Raw genomic sequence first — 26,111 nt, 5'->3', positions numbered from 1 at the left:
ATAGAACATAGAACATTACAGCGCAGAATAGGCCCTTTGGCCCACGATGTTGCGCCGACCAGTTAAAAAACAATGACCCACTAACCTAAACCAATCACTTTTCGTCCATAAACCTATCCACGGATCTCTTAAACGCCCCCAAACTAGGCGCATTTACAACCGCAGCAGGCAGGGCATTCCAATCCCTCACCACCCTCTGGGTAAAGAACCTACCCCTGACATCCGTCCTATAACTACCCCCCCTTAATTTAAAGCCATGCCCCCTCGTGCTAGCTTTCTCCATCCGAGGAAAAAGACTATCACTGTCCACCCTATCTAAACCTCTAATCATCTTATATGTTTCAATAAGATCCCCTCTTAGCCGCCTTCTTTCCAGCGAAAACAGCCCCAAATCCCTCAGTCTCTCCTCATAGGACCTCCCCTCCATACCAGGCAACATCCTGGTAAACTTCCTCTGCACCCTCTCCAAAGCCTCCACATCCTTCCTGTAATGTGGGGACCAGAACTGCACACAGTACTCCAAGTGCGGCCGCACCAGAGTTGTGTACAGTTGCAACATGACGCTGCGACTCCTAAATTCAATCCCCCTACCAATAAACGCCAAGACACCGTATGCCTTCTTAACAACCCTATCTACTTGATTCCCAACTTTCAGGGATCTATGTACACATACACCTAGATCCCTCTGTTCATCCACACTATTCAAAGTCCTCCCGTTAGCCCTATACTCAACACATCTGTTATTCCTACCAAAGTGAATTACCTCACACTTCTCCGCATTAAACTCCATCCGCCACCTCTCGGCCCAGCTCTGCAACCTGTCCAAGTCTTCCTGCAAACTATGACACCCTTCCTCACAATCTACCACACCTCCGACTTTGGTGTCATCAGCAAATTTACTAATCCACCCAACTATACCCTCATCCAGATCATTAATAAAAATTACAAACAGCAGTGGCCCCAAAACAGATCCCTGAGGCACACCACTCGTAACCGAACTCCATGACGAATATTTACCATCAACCACCACCCTCTGTCTCCTATCTGCTAGCCAATTCCTGATCCAATTTCCTAGATTACCCTCAATCCCATACATCTGCATTTTCTGCAGAAGCCTACCATGGTGAACCTTATCAAACGCCTTACTAAAATCCATATATACCACGTCAACTGCCTTACCCCCATCCACCTCTTTGGTCACTTTCTCAAAAAACTCAATAAGGTTAGTAAGGCACGACCTACCCGCTACAAAACCATGCTGACTATCTCCAATCAATTCATTACTCTCCAAATAACTATAAATCCTATCCCTAATAATTTTTTCTAAAACCTTGCCCACAACAGAAGTGAGGCTCACCGGTCTATAATTCCCGGGGAAGTCTCTGTTCCCCTTCTTAAACAATGGGACAACATTCGCTAACCTCCAATCTTCCGGTACTATACCAGAGGCCAACGACGACCTGAAGATCAGAGCCAGAGGCTCTGCAATCACTTCTCTTGCCTCCCAGAGAATCCTAGGGTAAATCCCATCCGGACCAGGGGACTTATCTATTTTCAAACCCTCAAGAATATCCAGCACATCCTCCTTATCAACTGTAATACTGTCTATTCTACTCCCCTGCAACCCAGTGTCCTCCTCAGCTATATTCTTGTCCCCCTGCGTGAACACCGTAGAGAAATATTGGTTCAATGCCTCTCCAATCTCTTCCGGTTCCACACATAACTTCCCTCTGCTGTCTATAACTGGCCCTAATCTTGCCCTAACCAACCTTCTGTTCTTGACATACCTATAGAACGCCTTAGGATTCTCCTTAATCCTATCAGCCAAAGTCTTCTCATGTCCTCTTTTAGCCCTTCTTAACTCACTCTTCAACTCCCTCCTAGCCAATCTAAAGTTTTCTGGTGCACTACCTGAGCCCTCAAGTCTCATCCGAACATAAGCCTCCTTTTTCTTTTTAACCAACGAATCAACTTTTTTAGTGCACCACGGTTCCCTAGCCCTACCAATTCCTCCTTGCCTGACAGGGACATACCTATCACGGACTCACAGTAGCTGCTCCTTGAAAAAACTCCACATTTCGGACGTTCCCAGTCCCTGTAATCTCCTAGTCCAACCTATGCTTCCTAATTCTCTCCTAATGGCCTCATAATTACCCTTCCCCCAGCTAAAACTACTGGCCCGAGGTTCATGCCTATCCCTTTCCATCACTAAGGTGAACGTAACCGAATTGAGGTCACTATCACCAAAATGCACACCAACTTCCAAGTCTAGCACCTGGTCTGGCTCATTTCCCAGGAATCTCAAACCCTGTCATCCTACCCTCTGCTCTTTTGTTGAGGAATGATGTAAGTTGTGAGACAAGCATTGAGTGATGTCAGAGTAAGAAAATACAAGGTGGAGATAAAGAACGAAATGAATGATGCAGCTTAACTAGATATTCTTAAAATCAATGTAGTGATATTATCGTTATTCATCAGCAATATCAGCTGTTGTGCCTGACAAAACGTGTTGAGAAATGGAAACTTCTAAGCCTTTTTTGGCTGATGTACCATATTCACTGGAAATATGTACCTTTCATTTAGTTTTACCGTTAAATATAGTTGTAAAAATGGATTTTGATTCTAACTGAACTTATTGAGTGAACTGTTTTTTTTAAAAAATCTACATCTATGCTGCTAAGCACATTTAATGGCTGATTCTATCTGTTCACTGTTGTATGGTTGTCCATTAGGATTCATCAAATCGATTTGTAGTTTCTTGAGTGGATTTAATGGATTGTGGCTAGATCTATATAAAACTGCTTGATTGATGGCTGGTAATATAAAACCTCTTTTGTGAGTTTGCCACTGCATTGAATAGCTTTTGTCATCATTTGGAATTTTTGAGAGAAAATTCACAGTTAGAGAAAGACAGCAGTGCAATTATGATTTGTGTCCTTTTCTACTTTCCTTTTTTTACATACATTCTCATATCACAAGAAACACAACCTACAAACAGAAACAGAAAGAAAATGAGAAAAACAGTTTTTTGTGCCAAATAGAGAAATCAGTGTCCTTTTTCATAGTTCCTTTTTAAATAGCTAAAGTTAAAGTAGAAGCTGCCCTCCCTCGTAAAGTTGAAAGTAAGTGACAGAAACCGGCTACCTGTCAGAACCAAGCATGATTGTTTGATTTGAAAAGCAATCAGAATAAAAGAGCTTTGTCATAAGTACAAATTGAATTGTTACTGTTTGATATGAGTGGGCACTCAAAAGTTAGACAATATTGTGTGCAGTTATCTGTTATCATTCTATGGAACTAACTGTACTTAACAGTGGTTTTGGACATGAGTGATTGGCAGCATTGACATCAGAGATTCTGCACTGGAAAGAACTTGCCTTTAGTTTTGACTTCTGGCAGGAGCATCTCAATTCCAAGTGCAAACTTGCTGCATGTTATTTGGCTTGAAAGCCTTCATTTCCACACACAGTTGTTTATCAGAGATTTAAGAACAACACCAATGTGCTGAATATATATTAACGACATGTGGATTGATTTAAATTTTTTTCTAAGTGTTGTGCTATTCAGTATTTTGCTTCTGGTATTATCGCAGTTGTAGCCTATATGCAATGGTCTGTCTACGTGTTAATTTTCAACTACAGAGATTACTGTACACTATGTCGAGCACTCCATATATTTTTCATTAAGTTTGATTGTGGAAAGTCATGTCTAACCATCTAAATGGCAGTATCCAAAAGGTATCCTAAAGCTTGTCTTACAAGAATTTTTACCATCTGCTTGAAAAAGAGTTACGAAAAGCTATCAAAGTACTTGTCATGAGGAGCATTTGATGTTGTCCAGTATCAGCTACTCGTTTATATTATTCTATGCCTAATAAATGTTAGCTTGTGTTACAGTGTTGTTGTCAATGCTCAGTTTAATATCTAAAGTTGTTGCTGCTATTGGATTTATTTGAGCTTGTGTTTGGATATTGATGAGTTGCAGTATCACAGGCTGGAGGATAATGACAGGAATATGAACAAGTGAAGATAGTGTCAAAGAACAGATTACCTCCTCCCTCCTCACCAATCAAGACCTCATGCACTTTTTTCAGATGAAGCAACATTTTACTTGCATTTCCTTCGATTTGGCCTACTGTATTCTCTGCTTCCCATTCAGCCTCTTCAAAACTGGGGAGACTAAATGCAGACTGGGTGACCACATTGCAGAACGCCTTCGCTCAGTCTGCAAGCATGATGCCAACCTGTTGCTTACTGTCATGCCCACATGTCCATGTTTGACCTGCTGCAATGCTCCAGTGAAGCCCAGCGCAAACTGGAGGAGCAGAACCTCTTCATCCAGTTAGGTCTGTTTCAGCCTTCAGGACTCAACATTGAGTTCAACAACTATATACTGTGATCTATCTTCTCCATCTTAACCTTTTTCTATATACCACAAATATTTTTCGTCCCAGTGCAAAAACCCTCCCTCCCCATCCCCCATTGGGCCAATAGTCACTTATTTTCACGTTTTGCTACATGATTGCTGCAATGTCATCTAATTCCCACTAATCATTGATCCTCTATTCTGTTCCAGCTATATCACCCCCTCTTAGACAATATGTAATCCAATACATTTCTCCTGTCTTTTAGTTCTGAAGAAGTCATAAAGACTCGAAATGTTAACTATGTTTTCTCACCCTACAGCTGTCAGACTTGTTGAGCTTTTCCAGCATTCTCTCTGCTTTTGTTTCAGATTCCAGCAAACACAATATTTTGCATTTATTATATTGGATTGCATTTGTTGTTTCTAATCTCGTGGTCCGAGAGCAGTTGATGGCAATGTGTTGATTGATTCTTCATTAATGGATAACATGCAGCTGAGAATGCGGTTGAAGTGTTCTGCCCATTCTCTTGAGTCTGTCGATTGTGGTTTTGTCAGTGAATCACGTTCCATACACCAGTGGTGACTGGTGTCACCTTTACTTTGTTTTTTGAGATTGAGTCATGACTACATTGATGCAATCCCTGCTCAAGGAAATTGGTTCAGATTACACTTTGTTTTGCAGTGAACAGCACAAACTGACAATGGCAGCCTGTTGGTCAGGGAGCATATAATGGTTAAGGCACCTTTGTTCGTACTAAGGAGGTGAGCAGTGTGGCCTTTCGGATATTTGGTAAATGTCGCTTCTCGGCCTCTTGGCTAAGATCGAGTGTAGTATCAACATGCTGCAGTTGGTTGAAGTCATTAGGTTACATTTCAGCTTCATTTGAAGCAATTTTTTAAAGCGGCATCTCGGCCTTTTAGCTAAGATGCAAATTAGATCAAGCCTTGGAGGTGGAGCTACACCTACTCCAATCAGCTTGGATCATGTAGGTCAAGCCCAAGACAGGAGGTGAGAGCCCTGTCTTGTCAGCTTGGATCGGGAATGTCCCAAATTGTTGGGACTCTGAATTGGCTTTAATTTGACTTGATTGGATTGGAATAAAGTTTAAAAAAAAGTGCTGCAGTCTCTTTAGAACAGAGAAGATTACAGCACAGGAATTGGCCCTTTGGCCTTCCAAGCCTGCACCAATAATGCCCTCTACTCTTCTGGGCACCATACTCGTCTATTCTCATCTTTGTTCTATATATTTGTCCAGGTGTCCTTTAAAAGTCACCATCGTATCTGCTTCCACTGCCTCCCCCTGCAGCGAGTTCCAGGCACTCACCACCCTCTGAGTAAATAAACTTGCTTTGTACATCTCCTTTTAAACCTTGCCCCTCGCACCTTAAACTTATGCCCCCTAGTAATTGACTCTTCCATCCTGGGAGAAAACTTCTGATTATCCACTCTGTCTGTGCCCTTCATAACCTTGTAGCCTTTAATTAGGTCATCCCTCAATCACTGTCGTTGCAGTGAAAACAAACCAAGTTTCTCCAACCTGTCCTCATAACTAATACCCTCCATACCACGCAACATCTTGGTAAATCTTTTCTGTACCCTCTCCAAAGCCTCCACATCCTTCTGGAAGTTTGGCGGCCAGAATTTAACCCTATTTTCCAAATGCAGCCTAACTAAAGTTCTACAAAGAACCTTGGTAACCTGGATAAATGTGTAGTGGTCCATTTTGGCAGGTCCGATGGGATGAAGGAATATAATATCAAGGGTAAGACTCTTAGCAGTGTAGAGGATCAGAAGGACCTTGGGGTCCGGGTCCATAGAACTCTTAAATCAGCCTCGCAAATGGAGGATGTGGCCAAGAAGGCGTATGGTGTACTGGCCTTCATCAATTGAGGGATTGAGTTCAGGAGTCAGGAGATAATATTGCAGCTTTAAAAGACCCTAGTCAAACCCCACTTGGAGTACTGTGTGCAGTTCTGGTCGCCTCATTACAAGAAAGATGTGGAAGCTATTGAAAGGGTGCAGAGGAGATTTATAAGGATGTTGCCTGGATTGGGTGGCATGCCTTATGAGGATAGGTGGAGGGAGCTCGGTCTTTTCTCCTTGGAGAGACGAAGAATGAGAGGTGACCTGATAGAGGTTTATAAGATGTTGAGAGGTATAAGAACATAAGAACATAAGAAATAGGAGCAGGAGTAGGCCATCTAGCCCTTCGAGCCTGCCCCGCCATTCAATAAGATCATGGCTGATCTGTTGTGGCTCAGTTCCACTTTCCCGCCCTCTCCCCATAACCCTTAATCCCCTCTCTTATCAAGAACCCATCAACCCGCTTCTTAAAAATATTTAGCGAGGCAGCCTCCACCACTTCAACGGGCAGAGAATTCCAGAGATTCACCACCCTTTGAGTGAAGAAGTTCCTCCTCAACTCCGTTCTAAACCGCCTCCCCTTTATCTTGAGGCTGTGCCCCCTAGTCCTACTGTCTTTTTTGAGCGGGAAGAGTCTCTCCACCTCTATCCTATCCATCCCATTCATCATCTTATACGTCTCAATGAGATCTCCCCTCATTCTTCTAAAGTCTAACGAGTACAAGCCTAGTTTATTCAGCCTCTCCTCATAGCTCAATCCCCTCAACTCCGGTATCAGCCTAGTAAACCTCCTCTGCACTCCCTCCAGGGCCAAAATATCCTTGCGCAGGTGCGGCGCCCAAAACTGCACACAGTACTCCAGCTGCGGCCTCACCAATGCCCTATACAGCTGCAGCAAGACCTCCCTACTTTTATATTCAATCCCCCTCGCTATGAAGGCCAGCATCCCATTCGCCTTCCTGACCACCTGCTGCACCTGCAAGCTGGGTTTTTGCGACTCATGCACAAGGACCCCGAGGTCCCTCTGCACCGTCGCCTGCTGCAGTTTTTCGCCACGTAAGTAATAGTCCTTCCTACCATTCTTCCTACCAAAGTGGACCACCTCACACTTGCCAACATTAAATTCCATTTGCCATTTCCTGGCCCGTTCGCCCAGCCTATCTAGATCCTTCTGCAGACTCTCCACACCCTCCGCACAATTTGCCTTTCCCCGAATCTTGGTGTCATCAGCAAATTTCGACACCCTGCACTCGGTTCCCTCCTCCAGATCATCTAGATCATATAGATCAGGTGGATTCTCAGAGATTATTTCCCAGGACTGAAATGTTCGCTACAAGAGGACACAGGTTTAAGGTGCTGGGGAGTAGGTACAGAGGAGATGTCAGGGGTAAGTTTTTCACTCAGAGGGTGGTGGGTAAGTGGAATCGGGTGCCGTCGATGGTGGTGGAGGCGAACTCGTTGGGGTCTTTTAAGAGACTTCTGGATGAGTACATGGGATTTAATGGGATTGAGGGTTATAGGTAGGCCTAGGAGGTAGGGATATGATCAGCGCAACTTATGGGCCGAAGGGCGTGTTTGTGCTGTAGTTTTTCTATGTTCTAAAGCTACATGACTTGCCAATTTTTAAACTTTAATGCCCAGGCTGATGAAGGCAAGCATGCTGTCTGCCTTCTTGACTACCTTCTCCACTCGTGTTGCTAGTTTCAGTGATGTGTGTACCTGTACACCTAGATCCCTCTGCCTGTCAATACTCTTCAGGGTTCTGCCGTTTACTATATACTCCCCATCTGCATTAGATGCATGACCTCACCTTTGTCCAGATTAAACTCCATCTGCCACCTCCGCCCAAGTCTTCAACTGATCTGTATCGTGTTGTATCCTGTGATGGTCATCATCGCTAATTGCAAATCCACCAATCTTTATGTCGTCCACAAATGTACTAATCAAACCAGTTACATTTTCCTCCAAATCATTTATATATATATTTATTTGTTACAAACAGCAAAGATCTCAGCACTGATCCCTGAGGAACACCACAAGTCACAGTCCTCCATTCAGAATTGCACCCTTCCATTGCTATCCTCTGTCTTCTATGATCGAGCCAGTTCTGTATCCATCTTGCCAGCTTACCTCTGATCTCGTGCAGCTTTATCTTCTGTACCAGTTTGCCATGAGGGACCTTGTCAAAGCCCTTACTGAAGAGCATGTAGACAACCTCCACTGCCCTATCTTCATCAATCACCTTCAACACTTCCTCGAAAAACTTGATCAAGTTAGTGAGACACGACCTCTCCTTCACAAAACCATGTTGCTTTTCACTAATACATCCACTTATTTCCAAATGGGAGTAAATCCTGTCTCAAAGAATCCTCTCCAATAATTTCCCTACCACTGATGTAAGATTCACCAGCCTGTAATTACCTGGATCATCCTTGCTACCCTTCTGAAACAAAGCAAAAAGATTGGCTATTCTCCAATCCTCTGGAACCTTGCCTGTAGTCAGTGAGGGTACAAAGATTTCTGCCAAGGCCCCAGCAATTTCTTCCCTTGCCTCTTACGGTATTCTGGGTATATCCCATCAGGCCCTGGGGACTTGTGTACCTTAACGTTTTTTAAGACCCCCAATACCTCCTTTTTGATCTCAACATGATCTAAACTATTTGCACACTCTTCCCCAGACTTATCATCCACCAAGTTTTTCTCTTTGGTGAATAGTGACACACAGTATTTATTTACTATCTCACCCATTTTCTCTGGCTTCATGCATAGATTCCATCCCCTGTCCTTGAGTAGGGCAACCCTTTTCCTGGCTACCCTCTTGCTCTTTCCTATATATAAAAAGCCTTGGGAGTTTCCTTAATCCTGCTGGCTAAAGACTTTTCATGACCCCTTTTATTCTCCTGACTCCTTGCTTAAGTTTCTTTCTACTTTCCTTGTATTCCACACTTTGTTCATATGTTCCCAGCCTCCTAACCTTGACAAATACTTCCTTTTTTTAACTGGGCTAACAATATCTCTCCTTATCCAAGCTTCCTGAAACTTGCCAAACTTATCCTTCATCCTTACAGTAACGTACCAGTCCTGAATTCCTATAAACTTACATTTGAAAGCCTCCCATATGCCAGATTTTGATTTGCCCTCAAACATCTGCCCCAAATCTATATTGTTCAGTTCCTTTCTAATATTATTGTAATTAGTCTTCCTCCAATTTAGCACCTTCTCCTGAGGACTACACTTATCTTTATCCATCAGTGCTTTAAAGCTTACTGAATTGTGGTCATTATTCTCGAACTGCTCCCCTACCAAAACATTGACCACCTAGCTGGGCTCATTCCCCAATATCAGGTCCAGTACAGCCACTTTCAAAGAATAAAGAAAATTACAGCATAGGAACAGGCCCTTCGGCCCTCCAAGCCTGTACCGACCATGCTGCCTGACTTAACTAAAACCTCCTATGCTTCTGTGAACCATATCCCTCTATTCCAATCTCATTAATGTACTTGTCAAGGCACCCCTTAAAGGTTACTACCGTATCTGCTTCCACTACCTCCCCAGGCAATGAGTTCCAGGCACCCATCACTCTCTGTAAAAAAAAAACTGCCTTGTACATCTCTTTTAAAATTTGCCCGTTGCACCATAAACCTATGCCCCATAGTCATTGATGATTCCACCCTGCGAAAAAGCTTCTGACTATCCAAAAGTCAGATGGTCCTAGTTGGATCATCTACATACTGCTTCAAGAAGCTCTCCTGGATGCTCTTTACAAACTCTGCCCCGTTCATGCCCCTAGCACCAAGTGAATCCTAGCCAATATAGGGGAATTTAAAATCACCCACCACAACAACCCTGTTACTTTTACATCGGGCCAAAATCTGCTTACATATCTGTTCCTCTATCTCCCATTGGCTGTTGGGAGGCCTATAGTAAACCGTCAACGTTGTGACTACACCCTTCCTATTCCTGACCTCCACCCATATTGCCTTGCTATATGAGCTCTGTAAGGTGTCCTCCTGCAATACTGTTGTGATATTCTCCTTAACCAGTCGTGCAATTCCCCCACCACTTTTGCATCCCTTTCTATCCTATCTGGAACATTAAGCTGCCAATCCTGTTCTTCCCTTAACCAAATCTCTGTAATGGGAGCAATATCATATTTCCAAGTACTCTAAGCTCTAAGTTCACCTGCCGTATCTGTTACTTTTCTCACATTGAAATAAATGCACTTTAGTCCACCAGACCTTCTTTGATCAATAACCATACCTTGCCTGTTCTTCCTCTGATTTACTGGCTCTACGTTTTAGTTCCTCTTTGGTTAATTCACCTTTGCTTTGGCTCCCACCCTACTACAGAACAGTCTAAATACTGTTCTGTGAACAATTTAATATCAGAGCATGATTTTACAGCAAAAGTTGCCATGATCATCTTTAACTTTCTAATGACACCATTACAGGTTGAAACAAATTATAACAATAAGTCGAATAAATGCAGAACTCCTGCAATTGTGCAACAAATTTATTCAGCCAGTTAACAATTTCTGTCAGCTGGTGCCACAATTGGTTTTAATACTGTGACTTAGGGAGTGGAAAATGCAGATCACTGTGTTGGACAGAAGGATACAATTGGATAAACTTTCAACACAACAGGTATCCAACTTCATGGTGCTTTTCTGTTGCAATATCAATTAGGAAATAAGTTTATTAAGCGAAACATTCAAATACTTTTTATACAGAATAATATTTCTTAATTTGATTTATACTGTTGTCTCTTTTATTAATGTGTTTTTTTTGTTGAGACTACCCATTATGCGCAATTGATCAATAAGAGAAATGGCCAAGAACAATGCACAAGAAACCCATGTCTGTGTGGGTTTCCTCCGGATGCTCCAGTTCCTCCCATAGTTCAAAGATGTGTGGGTTAGTTTAATAAGTGCTTTTAAATTACCTCTTAGTGTGTAGGTTAGGGGGATTAACAAAGTAAATATGTCGGATTGCAGGGATAGGGGTTGAGTATAATTGTTGGTACTGGCTTGATGGGCCGAATGGCCTCCTGCTGCACTGTGGGAATTTTACGATAGAATTAGAGGATTGTTGTTCGTTGGAATGGTTAAAAGGCATGTGTACCCAGATATTGATTTACACTTTTAATATAAGGTCTGATGCCTCATTGGACTGTTTTAGTCTTTTTTTTTGCCAATTAGCACTTTGACTTATTTATCAGTTTAGCAAACATACACTCTACAGGACAACAGTGAAAATTGAATACAGATTTGAGTTTATCTTGACAGAGTAACTCTGAGTAGATTTATTGTAATTATCACCAGTTTTATTCTCTGTTTAATACCTGATGTGGCCTGTTAATAGGAGGTGTGGCAATGATGATGTTCAGAAGCTTGCCAGAAATATTGGTGTTAATCAAGTTGTTAATGTTTCTTACTCACTCACCATGGATGTACCTATTAAGCCATAAGTCATAGGAGCAGAAGTAGACCATTTGGCCCAATGGGTTTCCTCCACCATTTGATGAGGTTGTTACTGATCTAATATAATGCTCACCTCCACTTTCCCACTTTCTCCCTGTAATTCTTAGTCCCATTACTGATTAAAAATCTGTCTATCTTAGCCTTGAGCATGTTTAATAACTCAGCCTCTACAGGGTTCTGCAGTAATAATGCCACCAATTCACACATTCTTGAGAAGACATTCCTCCTCATCTCTGTCTTAAATAGAAATTTCTCCCTCTCTCTGTCTTAAACTGAATGCAAATTGTCAAACTTAAAATCTTATCAATGAACTTAATAATTCTGTCAGATAATAGATTATTTATTAACGTTTATTTCAATTAAATCCTGAATATAAAAAGGCATAGTTTTGTTTTCAATCTAGCATTTGTTCTTTGCTGAAGGAATCAAATATCAGGGGGCACATTAAACATCAGGGAGGTGAGAAGGTTGAGCACATTAAGCCATTTGTGGAATAAGCTAACAAGAGATTGCTATTGAGGCAAAAATTGGCCAGGATTCTCCAGTCTCATTTGCCCCACCACTGCCATCGCAAATGGACAATTTGGCTGTCAGTCAAAATTCAATTCACTGCAGCAGGACCGAAGAATCTCAGCTGCAGGCGAGGTTGGAAAATTCCAATCATAAATCATAAGCCAATCAATGGGATTATGGAGTAATAAAGAGATTATGAAATAAGATTAAGATCCTGCATAAGGAGAGAGAGCTCTTCTATCAAATTTTTTTATTCTTGTTCCTAAATGTTTTCATGTTCTGTTACTATCCTTGTACAACTCTACTGATGTGCATTGGCTGACAGCCATGGTTATTTTGCCAACTTTGTGGTGCAGTTCATCTGATAAGACAAGTCTCTCAATTTTGGCCATTAAACCGAGCGTGTAAAATTGAGGATTTATGTTGCAGCTTTAACATAAGGTTTTAATCTGTTATCCTTTATATGTCAGAATGTCTAATGCACATTATCAGCTCCGGGGAATTGGTGTGAAGGTCTTCTACTAAATTGCTTGTCAAATAGTTAGGCAGTATTGCAAGCTGAAAGCGTACTCATATAAAACAAGCATATGTGATTGAAAAGCCCGAGGAAAACTTGTGTTTCGTGGCGATGGAGGCAGTCCCCTCTGGTCCTGCTGCTGTCAACGTGTTTTCCCATTGTGTGCAGTCGCTGGGAAACGCACAAGGGGATTCGCTGTTGGTGGGACGGAAGATCATGCCAATAATAGAATCTAGAGAAACTGTAAGATTAAAATTGATGTCTTCAAAGTGAAACCAACCAGCTGGCAGAAAAAGTGGCAGTGCCCCTAATATTTTTAGTTTTTTTAATGTAGGTTGGTTTGAGCTCAAATACCACTTACATTCCTTATGTTGCATCTTCTTTAATCTGTTCATGAACACATTTTTGTCAACATCAAAATCTAATTCATACACAATTCAGATTTTGTAGGAATAATATTTCATTAACACACCCACAATCTGTAATAAGATTTGTGTATCCCCGTACAAATTGAAAGCTTTGTCCAAAACCTAGATTTGTCTCCACCTGTGTTTTTTGATCTACCACTGTAATCAAAGGACTTCGCTTATGCCGCATCATTTAGTCAAGGTCTAGAATATATGATGACCCAAGCACTTGATGAAGAAAGATATGTGTATTGGGTGCATGTGGTTGCACAAGTTTGTCTTTGCCATTTCAGAAGTATTTACAAATGCACTAGTAATCAATGGCACATGCTGTGTTGACAGTAAAGTTCAACTAATCTAAAGAAATAAAGTTTTATGTATGTTTATTATGAAAGCAGAAATACAGGAATTGCATAGTAATTATTCAGGACCTATGCAAGTAAAATAGAGTTAATTCTTGTTCTGAGAGTGTTTAAAGGACTGACTGAAGAAAGGGGAGATGGAGCCCAAAGTTTAAAATGCAACACACTTTCACATAAAGACAATTAATGTGTTCTAAAATGCTGATGGATGGATTAAGTTTGCTCTATAAAGTCTCAAGTGTGTGTTGATTTTATGTACCAATTACCATGTTATGTATATATTTAATTGCCTTTAGACAGAATTCCTAAATATTGTTGACAGTAGTGGAGAGCTAGTTCATTTGTCTGCAGCTTTAAAATATTGGGCACGCTTGCAGTTGTGCTAATGACACAGTAACATTTTGAAAAATCATGAATTTGAAGTATCCCAACAAAATGGGAGGAAATCTTGGTATCAAAACATTGCAAGGCGCCTGTTTTTTTCAAAATATTTAAATTCTTTGTTTTATTTTTAACAGAAAAGACATAAAGCTGATAATAATGTCAACAAGAAGAAAACCAAAGGTGAGTGCCTAAGAAGTGAGTCTGAGACTATTTGAGAGGTACTGCCCCATATATTACCACGAGTAATAGTAAAGTGCACAAACTGGAAGAAATCCAAGGGATATTTCAAATCACCATTCCTAAATTCAATCCAATTATTATCACATTTGAGAGGTGCATATATTCAGAAGGGTTCCTTGGCGTATTTTCTGTAAACCATCCAGTGTGGTGATGAATTGAGGAAACTTCTGCAATTCATCCAATAATACTTTATGAAAAGTGAAGACTGCAGTTCTTTATCCAACACCGCCCCAGTTTCTGAGCACCCAACTTGATAAAGATATTATAACAAAATACTTGTTCAGTAACTGATAGAAGTTGCTGTTATCTATTTAAATCATCTCTGGATGTAGTTCACTGGCCAAAATTATGCTTCCAATTAAAAATAAATTGTCTAGTAGGGGCTGCAGTTGTTCTATGAATACCAGTTGTCAAGAAGATACCTCGCTACCATCTAAGGATGGGCAATAAATGCTGGCCAGCTGGAGACACCCATGTCCAACAAATGAATAAAACAAAAGTGACCAGAGTGGTGAAAAAAACCTCTGCTCATTGTAAATTTATTATTTATAATAAAACTGTGTCATTATCTGGGTGCAGGATATGGAATTAACCTAGATGACCTAGTTAAGCTGAGCACACTTGGCGCTACACAAACCTGTTGCCACTTGAATTTTCTATATATATGTGGACAAAAGAAAATAATTTGCCTGTGTTTGTCCAGTACCTTTTTTATGTCTATCAATGTCACAAATGCTCCATGTGCAAGTAATTACTTTCAAGTATATGCACAATTATTATGTAGGAGGCTTTAGTGGTCATTAATGTACAATAATATCCCATGAACAGTGATGAGATGAATCATAGAATAACAGAATTGATGCAGCACACAAGGAGACCATTTGGCCTGTCATGGCTGCACTGGCTCACCAGCTGAGCAATGCATCTAGTGACTTTCCCCCACTCATTTTCCCTTTTTGGATAATAATGCCACTAATCCCAAAGGTAGGAGAGCCTAAAACTAAAGGGCATAGGTTTAAGATGAGAGGGGAGAGATGTAAAGGTGTCCAGAGGGCCAATGTTTTCATACAGAGGTTAGTGGGTGTCTGGAACAAGCTGCCTGAGATAGTAGTAGAGGCGGGTAGTGACCGAGTAAGTCCTGCCCTGGTTCAATCTATCAAAGTGCATCACCTTGCATTTGTCTAAATTAAACTCCATCTGCCATTCGTCAGCCCACTGGCCCAATTAATCAAGATCCTGTTGCAGTAGGAGATAACCTTCTTCACTGTCCACTATGTCACCAATCGTGGTGTCATTTGCAAACTTACCGCCTATATTCTCATCTAGATCATTAATATATATGACAAATAACAGATGTACTTAAAGTTGGTAACACACCAGGACTGGATGAGATGCATTCAAGGATAATTATGAAAGTGAAATCAGTAAATTTTGTCTTTTAAAAAGCATTTAGGTAGTTGCATGGGTACGATGGGTATAGAGGGATATGGACCAAATGCGGGCAATTGGGACGAGCTTAGGGGTTTTAAAAAAAAGGGCGGCATGGACAGGTTGGACCAAAGGACTTGTTTCCATGCTGTAAACCTCTATGAATCTAGCCTATTTAGTAGTTCCTCCTTATCAATCTTAAACTCCTTAACTATCTGATTAGCTCCTCTCATCATTTTCCTTGGAAATTACAGATGTAAAAGTATTTATTTAATATCTCAGCCATGTCCTCTGCTTCCATGAGTAAATTCCTTCTTTGGTGTCTAATTGGCCCTTTTGCCGTTTTTTATTATTTATGTGCCTACAGGAGACTTTGGATTTCCCTTTTATGTTTGCTGCTGGTCTGTTTTCATACACTTTTAGCTTCTTGTATTTGCTTTTTAATTTCTTCATTCCTTCTATTCAGTTTGGTTCTGTAATACCATTCACCTGACATCTTTTATAAACACTTTTTTTTTCCTTCCTCTTCATCTTAATCTCTATCTCTTTCTTCACCCTTGGACCTCTGGATCTGTTGCTCCACCTTTCCACTTTTGTGGAAATATACTTGACTGTGCCAGAACTCCCCCTTCACAAATGTGATTATTTGTTGGCTCGTACCAAAAACTTGATCCAAAAGTTATCATATTGTCTTAACCCAGCTGGTTCACTAATAATCTTCAACCCTTCAGTCCCTCATTTTGTGCTCAAATCAACGCCCGCAGAAACTCCAGTTTTTTTCAGATTGAAAATTTACTGCCAACTTCTCTCAGCAAAATATGCAGCTTTTCTCTACCATTTATCATTAAACCCCTGGCCTCATTATAAAGGCACACAAGGAAAGGATGTGCTGCATGGAGGCGTAGAGCGTGGAAAGAAGATGTTTTGTTCCTGCGGAGATTATACTCCATCAGGTTGTTTTATTATGTGTCTCAACTGATGTTGACATGAAATGAACCCATCAGACAAGTCTGATTAATTCCAGCACATTGCTGTTGATTGAGATGGTTTGTGTTATATTTGAGTTGATGTTGTCAGTTTAATCAACCATTAAAATGCTCTGTGCTGTCTGGAGTTGTGCATTTCATTTTGTTTTCCGATGAACACAGATCCAAAGGACAAAGAGGTGATTGCAGTCAAAGGTGATTAGAGCTTCACAAACCATTTTCAACTATTGCGCTGGATGGTAGAAATTTCACAAAACAGTCTCAATTGTATTGAAGCTGCACTAATTTAGAATATAATAAATTGACATTAAACTTGAAATAAATGTGATTTATTGTCATATTTGAAGAAAGGTTTATCATTTCAAGTATGCATGAGGCCCAAAAATGCCAGACAGGGTAAGAATTGTGTTGCATTTATGTTAAGAACCGTAAAATCAAATTGATTTATAATTTGCACATGTCTCAAGAAAGATATCAATAACTTAAAGAAAGGTAGGAAACATTAATTATGCATAGACAAGCAATTCGATTAAGAAATAGCTCCCTGCTGTCCTTCTCTCTGACTTAATTAGGCCAGGTAAAATAATATCTCACAATATACATTACTGGTTTGTAGCTTTCACAGTGAAAGAAATTGTACAACTATTGTGAAGTCCTTCTGGAAATGCCATAATTCAATTTAATACAAACAGAGTTTCACTTTTGGTTCAGCCGTGGCTCAGTTGGAAGCACCGTTGCCTCTGATTGAGCTGAGAAATATACACTTGATTGTTCAGTGCGGTATTGAGGAAGTGTTGCATTGTCAGAGTGTGATCAGTTGCATGAACCATTTAACTGAGGCCCCATCTTCCTGCTCACGTGGATGTTAAAAGATCCCATGGCGTTTCGAAGAGGAGCAGAGGCATTATCCCTGGTGTTCTGTTGTGGGGTAGCTAGCTGTAATGGTTACTGTTGAGAAATTATACGTGGTTATTTAACATTGTTACATAAAAAATAATAAAATGCACAGTTCCAAGTTTTTTATTCTAATTGGTAAAAAATGTTTATGTTTCTTTTCAGTTTTAAGGAATGGCAAGTGGAAAAGCATTATTTGGAAAGAGGTATGAGATCCAGGTGTAAAAATTAGATTTTGAAGTTGTTACGGAGATCAACAATTAGAAAAGCTTCATAAAATCGAGTACATTTGGATCATTTCAAATTAAACTTTCAGGATGATCAAAAGATTATCACAAATAACTGCTGAGTATTCAATAGCATTTTGTAGGATCTCCAGAAGTATTTAACACTGTGAGATGTTAAACCTAATTGCTGCACTGCAGGAGAGTGGGACTATCCTTCAGACAGTGTTATATTTTCATCTGCGCATTAACCAATCCAACTTAGACATGAACCAGGGTTCTCAGTGCTCTTGGGTGGTATGGTGGCACGGTGGTTAGCTTTGCTGCCTCACAGTGCCAGGAACCCAGATTCAGTTCCCAGCTTGGGTCACTGTCTATGTGGAGTTTTCATGTTCTCCCCATGTGTGCTCTGGGTGCTCTGGTTTCCTTCCACAGTCCAAAGATGTGTGGGTTGATAAATTGACCCTTAGTGTCCAGGAAATTAGCAGGATAAATATGTGGTTCTGAGGATAAGGCCTGGGTAGGGTTGTGGTAGGTGCAGATTCAATGGGTCAAATGGCCGCCTTCTTATAATAATCTTAATAATAATTATATAAGAATATATAATCTTAGGGATTATATAATACCAAATTTAAAAATTAGGAATTTTTAAAAAGTGACTGACGCTTCAATGATGCAGAACATTGCAAATCAACAGTCCGTGACTTCCTTCCACTAGTTTGATATTTCAACTTGGTTTCTTTTGGTGCATCCTCACCAGAATTTGGCCAAACAGCTGATTGTAACAGTTGTGCTAGCGTTTTTAGTTTGAACTTAATTTATCAGTACACGGTGACCCTTCTTTAAAATTTGGAAATATTAGGACCTAATGGTCATTTGTATTAATAGTGTTACATTTTATGATCCTTTTAAGGTAATTTAGAGCTGTCAATTCTTCACTGTGATAACAGGTTCTGGAAAGACTTGAGCTGTTCTAATACTATAATGATAACATTCAGGCCTATGTCAGCAAACATCTGTAAAATCATAAGCAGCAATTTTTTTCCAACTGCAAGCAAGCTTTTTTCTTCAATTCTTAAAGTGCAGGGGATGTAAACAACGTGATAGTTTGACTGTTTCACAGACTGTATCTACTTTTTATGTACTTTCATGTCTACTTTTAACAACTCCAAATGGGAATCTGACTTTCCAAATAAATGCGGCAGGCTAAGATCTTTTATCTTTTCCTCCATTTCACAAATACTACTAGTTGTGTTTTAAAAATCATGGTAATGAAAATTGTTTCTGATTGAAGGCAGTTGCATTTTAAATGTACTGCTTCCTCTGTGAACTGTAGGTGCATGAAATACCTCCCACCCCTGTTTGCACCCCCACCCATCTTGGTATAAATATGGGTGCCAGTTTCAAGGCCTTCAGAATTGGGGCTCCACTGCTAACTTGGCTAAGGCTCGACCAAAAATGCAAAGAATTTGTCTGATCTAGATTTTTTTTGTGCCATGGAAAAAATGTACTTTTAAGAAAAGTAAACACTGAAAATAAAAAGCTCCAGCTGTAAATCACTTTTTACACGCAAGTCAATCCTTTATTTGAGTTCATTATAAAATACACTGGTCCTTCCCTTCTCTGAGGAGAGAATAGCATGCATGGAAGTGCAGCTGATGCACTAGAACTCGCATCTAGCAACCATTTAAAACACTAGTTGTGTTTGTTTGTTTATTCCTTGAGCTGTGGTAATTGAAGAAATTGAGAGAACTTATCAAAGCTCAAGTCTCTTGATTGTTTCTTAGACATTTTGGACTAGAAATTCCACTGTGCCTTCCCTCCTTTCATGGAATAACAATTGTATTAGAGGTCTAAATTCTGGGGAAACAACATAAGCAGTACAGCTTGTAAGGAAATTATTGGCAGATAGGCATTTAGTATTTTATATGATGCAATCGTGTTCTTCAGTTCATAAGATGCTAATTGGACCATTTTTCCAGCTTTGTATGGAAAAATGAGCATTGTTGAAGGTTGGGGTGGGCATTTGTTGGAATGAAGTTTCCACTTAAAAGCATAATATGAAAGTTGCTTTTAATTTTTTAACATTTGAAAAGAAAATTGTGACAGATGCCTTTTATCATCTGCACTAAGATTGTCCTGAACTTAATAACTCTCTGGAGTTGCTGCTGACTGGAGCCCCTGGATAAAACCAACCATATTTTTCCATATGCGTGCCTTTTCATTCAGCTGGGTGACAATAATGAAATACCTGCTTGTTTCCCAGGTGTTTTGTTTCCATTACAGCAATTGACTTCCTAAAGCTTTGAAAACTTTGACAAAAAAAAGAGTCACAAGGGCATTGATTCCATGCATGCTATGGAAATAAATGTGAAGTATTTGTAGGCATGAATGTTACTTTGTTCTGATCTAGGCATTTTTATGTGAAGCAGGTGAATATTTCACGTAACTTAAAATGTCTCCCAGCCGAAAGAAAATCAGTGATCGAGATCACCAAAGTCTTGGTCGCTTGGTTTTGCAGTATCCTCTATTTAAACCTGGTTCTAACAGCTCGTTTCCAGTCCAGCAGGATTTATAAATAACAGAACTTGCCTGAAAAGTGCTGCTTTCCTATGCATGGGCCAAGAACTGCTTTGTGACTGCGCATGTCACACTGTTTAGGCAAACCATCACTTCACTCACCACTTCACCCAACCCCATCACTCCCTCCTGCTTGCTGCTTCTCTTTCACAACCCTATCACTTTTCCCTGCCTCCTGTTCGCTGCTTCCTTCTCCTGTTCCCCTGCCGTTTCCTTTCTCTCCCTCGCTGATTCCCACCAGCCACTAGCTGCCAATCCCTCTTGCTCCTGTTCCTTCCACATGCTGCTTCCTTCTCCAGACCCTCTGAATCCATCCTGTTCACCATCCCTCTTATCCCTCTTGCACTCTCCTGTTGGCTGCTTCCCTCTCCTGACTCCTTTGCTGTTTCCTGCCTCCCTTTTCCCTCCCCTGACTCCCTCACATTATCCTCTTGATCTGTCCCACTTGTTGTTTCCCTCTGTTGACCCCCATTCACCCTTTTGTTTGCTGCGGCTCTCTAAGAGCTTGGGAGAGTGACAGCAAGAAGAATGCAGCAAAGGACCAAGAGGGTCGATAGAGAGGGGCAAAGTGGAAAGGAGCAAGTGAGGCAGCCAGGGGGACAGTGAGTAGCTAGGAATAAGGGGGTCAGAAAAGGGAAGTAAGAATTGTAAAGGAGAGGGAGCAGGAGGAAGAGTATGGGAGAGGGGGAGGAGAGGGAAGTGGTGAACGGGAAGGGGAAGGAAGCAGTGAGTTGGAGGAGGAGGAAAGTGGCCAGGGGGCAGAGGAGGGGAGAGGGGTGGGGAAGAGGAAGGAAAAGGGGAGGGGGGAAGTGGCAAGCAGGAGGAATTTGTCAGGTGGTAAGTGACAAGCAAGAGGGAGCAAGGGGATTGGGAGAAGGAAGCAACAAGTGGGACCAAGAGGGAAGCAGTGAGCAGGTGGCAGGAAGCAGCAAAGAGGAGGTTAGTAGATAGAATACTAAGTTATTAGGATTAGTAAGAGTAGCAAGTTGAAAGAGGATTTTTAGGTTCAAGGCAACCTGAACCTGCAAGTCTGGAATGTAGCTCACATTTTGTTAATGGAAAGTGGTTTTCATTTTGTACACCATTATTTAGAAACACATTAAAAATGCTAAACTCAGGATATCTATAATTAAAATTATAATTTGTCTATAATTGTATTGGTTCGTAGAAGTAAACTTATCTTGAACAAACCTGCAATCTGAAGTAATAGTTTATCATTGGAAGAAGCAAAATGCTGAAGATGCTGGAAAGCTAAGTTAGAAACAGAATATACCAGAAACCACTCAGCAGATCAGGCAACATCTGTGGGGAAACAGAATTATAGACTGAATGATTGCTTCTCCATAATTTAACTTTGTAAATGGAGAAAGAGTAAGAGAAATGGCCATTGAATCAAGTTTTGTTTTGTTAAATTCACCATGTCCTTCACCTTGAAGTCTTTTCATTCAAGGCAAAAAATCCCTCTCATTATAAATAGTTGTCCATTGTAGAGTAAACTAGAGAATAAAGAGCTGATTCTATCATCATAAAATAAAACTATCCATAAAAACAATTGCCAATAAAGCTAAAAGTTAATTTATAACTTGTTGAATAAGGAAAAACAGCTAATAGTGTACTGAATATATACCAGGTATAAAATTCCTCTTACCTGGCATTTTATCAGTTGGCACTGTTTAGTGACTGGAGTTGCTGTGTTCAGTCTGTTTTCTGACTGGAGATGTCTCTCGTCCCTTGGAATCTGGCGCCACCAGTTGTTGCTGACGGGTAATTTTCACTATGTCCTGTCAATCCCACACTCATGCAACTACTAATAATGGTGAAACTCACAGGGTGGTTGGTATTCATGGCCTGCCTTCACTCTGATCTCACCTCCCAACTGTTTGGCAGAACCTTGTTTCCTTGGCTCCCACATCTCCTTGTGAGACCTCAACAACCATGTCACTACAAGATCACCCAACCATTCACTGTACAATACAGAAGCTCCTGAATTGGATGAAAATGCAGACTCAACTCACACCATAGTGAACCAGTGCTTTTGATTGACCAGCACCTCCCATTCTCAGTACATGCCAGATAATTTTACTCATGTCTGGTGAATGTTTAGAAGGGCAGAAGATAGAGTAATTGAATCAGTGAAAGAAAAACACAATAGCATCAGATGGGCAAGGCAAATCAATTTGCTTTGAGTGTCCTTCACAGTCAAACAATTCCTATAGAGAGAAGATCAGTTTGTCTTTAGAATTAGTGCACAGCTTAAATATTTACTCTCAAACATTTGAATTTATATATAGTTTGGGAAGTAAGGAATTGCAGCCAAGCTAAGTTACTGAAAGAGCTAATTAAAATATTTAATTAGACGGTATTTTCAGTGTCAAGTCCAAATCTAGACTTTAATGAGCTGGATGAAAACAAAATTGACACCTGACATCTTCAAGAATGTAATTGTGAATTTCAGATGCATGTGTTGGTTTTTAGTGTCTTTTGTTCTTTCCCTTCCCATATCACATTGTTCTTTTTTGGAAGGTTGCGGTGGGGGATGTTGTGAAGGTGACTAATGGACAGCGTCTCCCAGCTGATATGATCATTATTTCCACCAGGTCAGTCACCATTTGAGGTTGCTCGTTGCAGGTGGTTCTGAATGAGGCTTTGCAAACAACGATAATTGTTTTCAATGCTGTCATTTTAACAAATACCTACATATTCTAAAACGTTTAGGTGTTGGTAGTTCTGAATGAATGAACAGATCTCCTGACATGTTACTAAGTATTTTGAGGGCTCAAAAAATGACATTGAACTATTTTAAAAGATATAACAAGATCCCCAATTCTTAATTTATTCAAAGGCTAGTGATTTTTATATTTTAATTGTGTTTGTTCCCCCAATTAGTGTCATTAGTTGAAAAAATAAGTATTTCAATAGAGTTCATTCACATGCAAAGGCAACAGCCTTTGAAATGCTGCACCTGATTGATGTATATAAGTGCCCACATCAGCAGTAGAGATGAAACACCTGTGAATTTCAGTTTGCTCAGTAGCAGAATTGTGGATTGGAAAGATTTGAAATCCATTCTGTTGAAAACTACAGGACTTGAGAAGATGTGATTCATTGTGGTGCTAGGTTGCATGGCTAACAGAACAAAATTTTCAAACATGAAATCATGCCGAGCAGTAAGTTCCCTGCAGGAGTGTTTGCACATGTCCATGACAATGGCTGGATGAAGGAAGATAGAGTGAAATTGTGGGTTGATAATGTGTGGATTAGGTGTCATGATGTGGATGTGCCGGCGTTGGACTGGGGTAAACACAGTAAAAAGTCTGACAACACCAGTTTTTAGTCCAACCGATTTATTTGATAGTAAACTCACAAGCTTTCGAGGGGACTCCCTCTTCGTCAGGTGAATGGAGAGTTCTGGCCTCGGACAGAGCATATGAAGCACAGACAGTTTAGAGATTACTGATTAGAATGCGAATCTTTACACCTAACCTGCTGTTCAAGTCCTAAGGTGGCCGACAATGTGTGTGGAAGGAGCACTGATCACAGGTTAAAGGGATGTGTATTGTCTCCAGACAGCACAGTGAGTGAGGTTTTGCAAACCCAGGCAAGCCACGGGGGTTACAGGTAGTGCGGCATGTCGCACTATCTGTAACCCCCGTGGCTTGCCTGGGTTTGCAAAACCTCACTCACTGTACTGTCTGGAGACAATACACATCTCTTTAACCTGTGATCAGTGTTCCTTCCACACACATTGTCGGCCACTTTAGGACTTGAACAGCAGGTTAGGTGTAAAGAATCGCATTCTAATCAGTAATCTCTAAACTGTCTGTGCTTCATATGCTCTGTCCGAGGCCAGAACTCTCCATTCACTTGACGAAGAGGGAGTCCCCTCGAAAGCTTGTGAGTTTACTATCAAATAAATCGGTTGGACTAAAAACTGGTGTTGTCAGACTTTTTACTGGATTAGGTGTCTCATGACTGATGTAAAAATGCTGTTTATTAGTGTGGGACATATTTAGATCCCATATAACATAAAGAAATCAAAAGTTGCCTATGAAGAATTAACACACACGTTACTGTTATATCAGAGGTCTAAGGTTTGTGGTTCAAACTTTGGAAGTGCACCTGAACAAGCCATTCTAAGATCATGTTCACACCAAATGGAACAGGTGAATCATTGACAGAAAAAAACAAAGGGCTGAATTCTGCAAAAAAAAAATTCCAGATGTTGAATTTGTGGGAAAACCCATGGAACTGTAGGGTAAATTACCCCGGATTTTTCAGCAGGCATTCACACTAGAATCTCCCAAACTCTGTGCAAAGCAGAGGCCACCGGCATGAATGTCATTGCCCCCCCCCCCCCCCCCCCAAATCCCGATTGCTGGCTTCCCTTCTGTCCCCATTGATCCCAATGCAGCGTCCCCCCCCAACCCACCAGTGGACCCCTAAGCCCTACTCCCTTGGCACTGCCCAGGGAGCATTTCCAAGGTTCCCCCTGGGCGTGGGCACTTTGCTCCTTGGGCAGTGCTGGGGGTGCAGATTGGCATTATATGGCTGCCCATGCCCAGGGGACACCACTCCCTAACTCCTGACCCGCGGAGGACCCTGATTGAACCTCCTTCACTCCAGCAGGGTCGGGCTGCTGGTTCCCCAAAAGTGGGGAGTTACTGTAATCCCTGTTGGAATGAAAAATTCTGGCAGGGTGGGACAGGCTAGCAGGCTGGGGAAATTCTGTTCTGGGCCCACTAATAGTATTTAAATGATATGTAAAGTATCATTTAAATGCTAGCCCCACCTCCCTGATGATTTCCACGCTGGAATTCAGGTGCAGGTAGACACTAGCGGGGGCACAAACGTTTGCGGGGATGTTGCAAATTGCCCCCCACGTGATTTTCCCAGCCTGCTGCACTAGAAAATGTGTTGAAATATGCGCATTGCCTGGCTTGATGTTTTGTGTGGTTTTGTCATCAGGTAGTGGGATACTATTAGAGCGCAAACTGTCATTAGGTCATTAATAAAATGCAGAATACCGATCAGTGGATGGAGAGGAAAATGATTTGGATGGTGGGATGATTCTGAAGCCAAAAATATCACAAGCGTGATCTTTCCGCCCCACTATGCTATTCGACCAGAGCAGCGGGGCAGGAAATTTAAGCAGGAGGATAAACTGGTGAACCGTGCCTGGCATCAGGACATTTGCAATCCTCCCAGCCCATTTTTGCTGACTGGTGAGGCTTATTTAAATATCTATAACATAATTTAAATGTGATTAGTGAGCTTGGGACGTAGTAGTCAGGGTTTACTTTGCTTTCTGACATCACCAGTGGAGGTCTTCACCGATGAGGATCACAGATGGTCCCTACCAATGAGGACCTGATGTGATGGCCTCGCTGGTTGGACCAGGGCCCATTGAGGCCCCCCTCAGGTGGTTGGGGGCAGGCACTTTTCACCCTGGTACAGCCCACCAGTTGCTGATTTGAATGAGGGGGAGGGGGGAATGTTTCTGAGGTGGCGATCAGGAGAATCTGTGGGGGATGATGTTCAGAGAGGGGATTTTTGATGGGTTGGCAATCTTGGGCTGGGGAGGGGGGTTGTGTGCGGGGAGGGTCTCCCATATAGTGTGTGCACTTGTACACAGCATATGAGATTACGGTGCATGCCTAGCAGTCTGCAGCCGGCATCCCCAGTTAGCTGAGGATCTACATCACACACACACACATTCCACACCACCACCACCACACACACACACACAAATGGGAAACTCCCAACTGCCAAAATAAATTGACAATGTAGGAAAACTGCATGTGATAGCTGGCTGAAAATACAGGAGTGCAACACTCCAGTTTTCAGACATTTGTGATACTTAAAATTTTT

The 26,111-nt window shown here is 41.2% G+C and overlaps 1 protein-coding gene and 1 non-coding gene across 4 annotated transcripts in view; both read left to right on the top strand.

The window, feature by feature from the left end:
• Positions 1 to 26,111, top strand: part of atp8a2 (ATPase phospholipid transporting 8A2) — a 443,947-nt gene that overhangs the window by 83,657 nt on the left and 334,179 nt on the right. For all 3 annotated transcript variants that reach the window (XM_080197362.1, XM_080197361.1, XM_080197363.1), the window contains exons 5-7: positions 14,026 to 14,071; positions 17,605 to 17,645; positions 22,767 to 22,840. In XM_080197362.1, coding sequence (XP_080053488.1) covers positions 14,026 to 14,071; positions 17,605 to 17,645; positions 22,767 to 22,840 — 161 coding nt within the window. The remainder of the gene's footprint in view (positions 1 to 14,025; positions 14,072 to 17,604; positions 17,646 to 22,766; positions 22,841 to 26,111) is intronic.
• LOC145349564 (U2 spliceosomal RNA) lies at positions 5,162 to 5,353 on the top strand. Its single transcript, XR_013888090.1, has one exon. It is a non-coding gene; the product is annotated as a U2 spliceosomal RNA (small nuclear RNA).

The sequence above is a fragment of the Carcharhinus amblyrhynchos genome, chromosome 10 (assembly GCF_965287045.1).
Source record: "Carcharhinus amblyrhynchos chromosome 10, sCarAmb.v2.hapA, whole genome shotgun sequence".
Taxonomy (NCBI): Eukaryota; Metazoa; Chordata; class Chondrichthyes; order Carcharhiniformes; family Carcharhinidae; genus Carcharhinus; species Carcharhinus amblyrhynchos.
This window is presented reverse-complemented; position numbering and strand designations above follow the sequence as displayed.